Source organism: Pteropus vampyrus, unplaced genomic scaffold (assembly GCF_000151845.1).
Source record: "Pteropus vampyrus isolate Shadow unplaced genomic scaffold, Pvam_2.0 Scaffold50, whole genome shotgun sequence".
Lineage (NCBI taxonomy): Eukaryota > Metazoa > Chordata > Mammalia > Chiroptera > Pteropodidae > Pteropus > Pteropus vampyrus.
The window spans coordinates 5,626,284-5,632,829 of NW_011888831.1; the positions used below are offsets into that span (position 1 = coordinate 5,626,284).

Here is a 6,546-nt window from a genome sequence, read left to right on the forward strand (position 1 = left end):
TGGTATGTATTATTACACGAGCAGCTCAATACAGATCTTAGTTATACTGAACACAGATAAATACCCAGGCAATGACTATGCTCACCAATCTTACTGACGACTTTGTCCTGCCCTGTGACAATGAATGGGTATGGCAAATGAAAACAGATTAAATCATCAGTTTAACAGCAAAATAGTATTTTAGCTACTACTATTTCCTTTCTCCATATACACTTCCACAGGAATACTAACAAATAGAAAAATAGACAAAAAGTAGCTGATAAGGATTTTTAACTATTTTTAAAGATGTTTAACTAGGTCCAAATTTTTATTTCTTCTTGAAATATTTCAATCTATTTGCCTTAAAAAATATAAAAATATCTAATTCTTTATTATGTCTCAGAGCCAATCCAAGGTTCTGTGGTCATCTCTTAAATGTGCGCAGGCAAAAATGCTCTATATACTACTAACACAGATCCTTCCCTGCCAGATATATGAAAAAGAATAATTGGCCAATGAATGTAAACTACATAAGGCAGGAAAATGTCTGTGTTTCACTCACAGATATATGCCTAGCTACTAGAATACAGCTTGGCACATGGTAGATGCTCACTGAATATTTGTTGAATGAATAAGGGGGCAATCTCTACATTCGCCAGTCTCAGAAGAGTATGTGAATCTAGGGAAATGGTCAAAAATTCATTCTCTACAACATTAAAAGTCAATTAAATAATTCATTTTATAGGTATGTGATGATTCACCATTAAGTTCTCAAACAGAAGGTAAAAAAAATTAATCCTGGAAGGAAAATTCTGGTCATCACTGAGTTCATTCATTATGACATGTTTTCAACCTGAGCAACAAACAAAACACGTTAGAATGCACATTGGATCTTGATCCTCATGGCCTTAGGTTTCCTATTGAATGGGATAATTAGGCTGAGGTAATTCCACAAAGTCAGCCTTAATTTGTTGTAGAATTTAAGAAATGTCTTCAAGGTAATTTTTCCTTTAAAGGAGCCATGAAAGCATTCAGTTCATGAAGTAAGGAGAACACAGAAAAAGCATCATGTAATTTTATCTTTAACTATCTAAAGTTTTAAAATTGTATAATCATTGGCATAGCCAAAGAGGGGACTTAAATTCAGGAAATATGCTTTCTAGTGATAAGTTTACTCATAGAAAAGAACATTCTTTATTCTCTTAACTTGCTAAAGCCAGGCCCAAAGCAATGCACTGCAATTAAAGCTACGTGACACGCCAAGAGCTTACTTTTAGAAGCCAGAGTCAATATGCTGGCCCTGCTAGCTTTCATTCTTTAATAATATGACCTATTAAAAAGAAGTAACACTTTGGCTACAGTGTATATGAGTCTTTTTGTTAGAATGTGCAAAGAAAGTTTTAGAGCATGGGATGTGGAGACAGAACGACCTGGGTTCAAATCCAAGCTCAGTTTTTGCTATTATTAGCTGAAAAATATCCTACTCACCACTAATCCTTAAAAAAAGTATGTACAATAAAGAGAGGATCACAACTAATAACTCTGCTACCCATCAGTTTCACTGCTAGATATATAAAAACATTTTTATAAATAAAAGCGGTCTTTATATAAAGCTCTTAGAACAGTACCTGACACTGTCAGGTATTCAAATTATTATTAATTAGCAAAAATTGGAAACAATGTCCATCTACAGAATACACTGTGACATAATCATACATTGTAATTCTACACGTAGCAAACGAATATACCAGATTTAAATGCATCCATAGTTTAATTTCAAAGATAACCTTAAACAAAAAGCAAGTTGCAAAATAACTACAGTAGGATACTATGAATTAAGATCATAAACAGTACAGTAAAAATACATAAAGATTATGGGGAGGAAAAAAATGGATGCCATCAGGGGCTCTGACTGAATTGGTAATGATTATTTCTTAAACTGGGAGATAGGCACATAGGGATCCATTATATTATTCTTTATACCTTTCTAAATGTCTTAAATATTTCCTAATATATTTTGAAACAAGTAGATAGCCTAAAGTGAGCATAAGATTCAAAGATTGAAACAGAATTACCATACAATCCAGCAATATATATACTGGAATACTACTCAGCCATAAAAAAAGATGAAATATCGCCCTTTGCAACAACATGGATGGACCTTGAGGGTATTATGCTAAGTGAAATAAGTCAGACATAAAAGAACAAAAACCATATGATTTCACTCACAGGTGGAATAAAAAAATAAAAAATAAAAGAATTAACACAAAACAAAACAAAACAAAATAAACATAAACTAATAGATACAGATAACAGATGGGTGGTTACCAGAGGAGAAGGTGATAGGGGGAGGGCAAACATGGGTAAAGGGGGTCAAACGTATGGTGACAGATGGAAATTAGACTTTTGGTAGTGAGCACACTAGAGTGCATACAGAAATAAAATTACAATGTGTATACCTGAAACTTATATAATGTTATTAATCTGTTACAACAATTTTTAAAAATTAATAATATATTTCCTATGTGTTCAATATAGTAGTATACTAGATTTCTCAAAAAAGAACCAAAATTAAAATAGCTTGGATGATTAATAGTGAGGATACACTGCATTAGATGCATTCTAAAATGCCGGAATAGCAGTAAGAATACTTTGCATTTGGATAGCTCCTCAGATCCATTTGGCAATCAGAAGATAAAAGAAATACAATGTGGGCAAATCAACCACATTTTCTTTCACTGACTGAGCTAGGAACTTATTTCTGGCACAAACTCATTTTTAAGCCTTAGCATTTTCCTCCTGACACTGTCATAATCTTTGCCTAGGGATACCAAAAAAAAATAGTCTCAAGAATAAAGAATTTTTATAAATCACTATAAAAAAAAGAGTAAAAATAAAATAAAAAATTTGGCAATAGAACAAATTACAGTTATATATTTTAGTTTAATTTGTAATGCTATAAAAATAATTTAAGGCATAAGAGACAGAATCTGGTAGTACCTATACCTGTCGCGTCTTCCATCCCGGGCACTGCTGTGACTGTAACTTGTACACAGTTTACTGAAGGAAACTAGTTTCAGGTCAAGTTCATTTTCGAGCTGTCGAGCCTGTTTCCTGAGATCTTTAAAAAATTATAAAAGCAAATAATTAGACACAAAAAGTCCATTGGTAGATATAAAACTCCCAAAACTATTCTGAAGAAAACAAACTATGAAAACGATCATATACTGATCTAGATTCTCCAATAAAGAAAAGTGTTAAAAGGAATAAACCAAAGACATACCCAGGAAAGCAAACTGTCACTTATTTAAACTTCAGATGGGGCAAAAAGGGGAGAAACAGTGGCAGATGCAAATTTTCAGCTTTATTCCAAACATAGTTAGACAACAAATGTTGTTCTAACATCCCTGAAATTATTTCTATAGGAATAATAATTTTTATAATTCAGGGGAAAACAGAAAATACAAATCACAAAGAAACTGACTATGGTTTACAATCAGCTTTGTATCAATTTACCAGCTAACTTTATAAAAAAGAAACTATTACTGTTTTTGACAAAGATTTTCCTATCTCTTTACGTTCCAAAGCTTTATTAGGCTTATGAAATTCTTAATAGTAGAATGACTTAGTGATTGAGCATAAAAAAAACAACCGACCAAAATAAAAACATTTTCTTTTAAAGCTCACTGAAAGAAATTTGGAGAGGCTGAAATTAAAATGAACAATGTGCTACTAGTAAGATCAAATATAAGTATGACAAAAATAAGAGTATAAGTTTTGAAAGAACAGGAACAAGCAAGCAAGCAGAGAAATTGGTATAGCAGTTTGGTATCTAAGTGGTTGATTGAGAGGAGCCACAGTTCAAAATTCTACATCTAGATGTGAGTACTCTTATCATGGAGAAGTGGGGGGTCAAAACGAAAGGGCTGAAATATAAAAAGAAAATAAGGATCTCATCTTTCAGAAATAAGGAACACAAATATTATTTCAATATACTTACCAGTAACCAGAAGTTGGAAGCACCATAATACAATGGAATATATTTTCACAGAGACCAAATCTTTAGAATCTCAGCTCACCCTAAAGTTCTGAGAGTCTGAGAACTGACTCTGAAATTTATTGACAATCTACTTAACCTATGAACCTCAGCTTTTTTATTTTTAAACCCCTACCTTCAGGGCTTTTCTATGCATTAGTAATCATGTCTTTAAAGTATATGACACAAGAGTAGGTTGTCAATAATAAGCTGCTATAATTATTACAGCATGGTGCTTCAAAAAACGGTAGCCTAATTCCTAGCATTAAAGATAACAACAGCCACTTCTACATAACTTAAAAATATTTTCTAGCTAGTACACACATTTCAAGCAGTCATTTTTAATACATGTTTTAAACTATAAGCACACTTCTCTGTAACAAGCTACTGTCTTCCCCAGTAGAAAACATCAAGTAAAAGCATTTTGAAAGTTATGACAGGCATAAATGGATGAACCTAGAATAAGTATCTTAGACCCAGTGGCTGATAGTGGCAATACTGTTTTTTGTAGAGGTTTCCAGAGGTTTCAGTGGGTAGCAATAGGAAATAGATTAAAAGGGAAAAAAGATTCGGAGAGCACAGTTTGTATGTTGCAGTAAAGCAAAGAGACACTTGAAAGAAAAAGGTGAGCCTTGTTTAATCTTTGCTTACTATCATGGTCCATGGATGAGTTTTACATGAGCCCACTTTATCCGATCATATTTTCGGAATTAAATAAATGTACTTGTCAAATCGGAAAAATTTTTTTTTTTTTGGGGTATAAAAGGTATAGCAAATGCAATAATTACAATTCACACTGGTTCTCTCAACTTTCTCTTTTTAACAAAACCGATCTCCAGAGCAGAGAGTAAAGTTATGTCCTCTGCCTTCAAATGCGACACGACACCCAATCCTCGAAGTCCCAGGCTGAAGCAACCAAGGGAATCCAGTAGGAGACATTCCGCTCATATACCTTCCCTCGATGAACCAACCAGATCGACAAGTTCTTCCTTTCTCTTTTCCTACTCGACTGTCTAAGGCGCTGACTCCTCCGGTCTCCTGCGCTCTCAGAGTTCATATCCCAAGACTCGTCGTCCGAGTTCCGCTACCCTCCTCAACCCTGTTCTGCGGAGACTTAGGCCTGTCTTTCTCTACATCCCTGCTCAGCCCTTTCCGTCCAACTGGTGCCCTAGGTCCCGCTGCTATTCAGGTCAGCCTCCTGGCCCAGACCGTTCGGTCTCTTAGGTCCCTAGGCCTCGCGGCTCCCACTAGACAAGCCCGGCCCCTCAGCACGGCCGCTCCGGAGGCCCCGCTCTTTTCTCTGCTGCCTTGCCCACGATCCGTTCTCATTCAGCCCCTCCGCCCCTAAGCGAAACCCACACGGAGGCCTCGCCCTCACCTTCCCAGTAATTGCTGGTTCCTGCCGCCATCTTTGTTGTCCAACGTCAGTCGGGATTGGAGAGTAGAGTTGGCGCGAGCCAGAGAGTCAACTTCCCTCCTTCTTCCGCCCTGGCGCCCGGGCCGATGGGATACGTGAGCTTCCACAGACACCGCCACCTGGCGGTCAGTTCATCTTCTTACACATTTTGAGCGGCAAAACTGAAAATTACAGGTTTAGCTCCTGACACTTCCTGTCTTTCTGGTTGTCCTATCGGTTCTTCGCGACCCAAACTTGCATCATCGCTCTAAGTTCGGCTTATTCTTTTCTCAACAGGGGCCTACCTGGTTGAGAAAAATCATCCTTAGACACAACTCCCTGTTTCCCTCACCTTTTCTAAATGTGTATCTTCAGCCAGCCTCTTTTCTTTCTCAGAGCCAGAGGTTCTTTCTTCCCAAGACCAATCCTCCTCCCACCTGTGTCAGTGCTCCGTTATCCCACGATCTCTGACTGTTTATTTGCTCTTCTTCTTCGCTGGCCACCTGTTCCTCTATCTGCAGTAGTTACAGTCCCAGCCCTCTTTTCAGTCCAGCCACCAAATCTAGAAAATGTGTACTAACTGTTTCCATGTGCCTCACCCTGTCCTATCAACTTGTTAAAATTCTCTGTCCTAACTCACTCTTTCTAGATACATAAATCATCACAGTCTACTTGTGTCCACATTTTACCAGTTCAAGTGAAATGTAGAAACCTTATCTCCTGTAAAAATTCTTAAATCACACCTGTTCCTTTTCCCACTCCCATTTATAATTGTCTTTAATATTTCCTCTACATTCATTGAGAATCATATCAGATAATGTTATAATTTTTGCTTAAACTGTCAAACAATTTATAGAATTCAAAAGAAGGAAAGCGTACTGTGTTTACCCGTATTTTACTCTTTCCATTTTTCTTCATTCCTTCCTGATATTCCAAGATGTCTTCTTTTATCATTTTCTTTGTTTCGAGAAATTCCTTTAGCCATTTTTTAAAGGGTAGGCCAGCTACAGACAGATTCTATTAGTTTTTCTTTATCTGAGAAGGTCTCAATTTCTCCTTCATTCCTGAAAGATATTGTTGCCAATAAAATCTGGGGTTGACAATTATTTTTTTTTCAGCGCTTGAAAATGTGGCA

At 36.3% G+C, this 6,546-nt stretch overlaps 1 protein-coding gene across 2 annotated transcripts in view; it reads right to left on the reverse strand.

Annotated features, from left to right (window-relative positions):
• GOSR1 (golgi SNAP receptor complex member 1) overlaps positions 1-5,503 on the reverse strand; it is a 55,308-nt gene extending 49,805 nt beyond the window's left edge. Inside the window, exons 1-2 of one of the 2 annotated variants that reach the window (XM_011359905.2) lie at positions 5,394-5,503; positions 2,980-3,100 (exon numbers count right to left, since the gene is read on the reverse strand). In XM_011359905.2, coding sequence (XP_011358207.1) covers positions 2,980-3,100; positions 5,394-5,424 — 152 coding nt within the window. In that variant the 5' untranslated portion in view covers positions 5,425-5,503. The remainder of the gene's footprint in view (positions 1-2,979; positions 3,101-5,393) is intronic. The other variant, XM_011359906.2, reaches the window with a different exon arrangement.
• Positions 5,504-6,546: the final 1,043 nt, after the last annotated feature.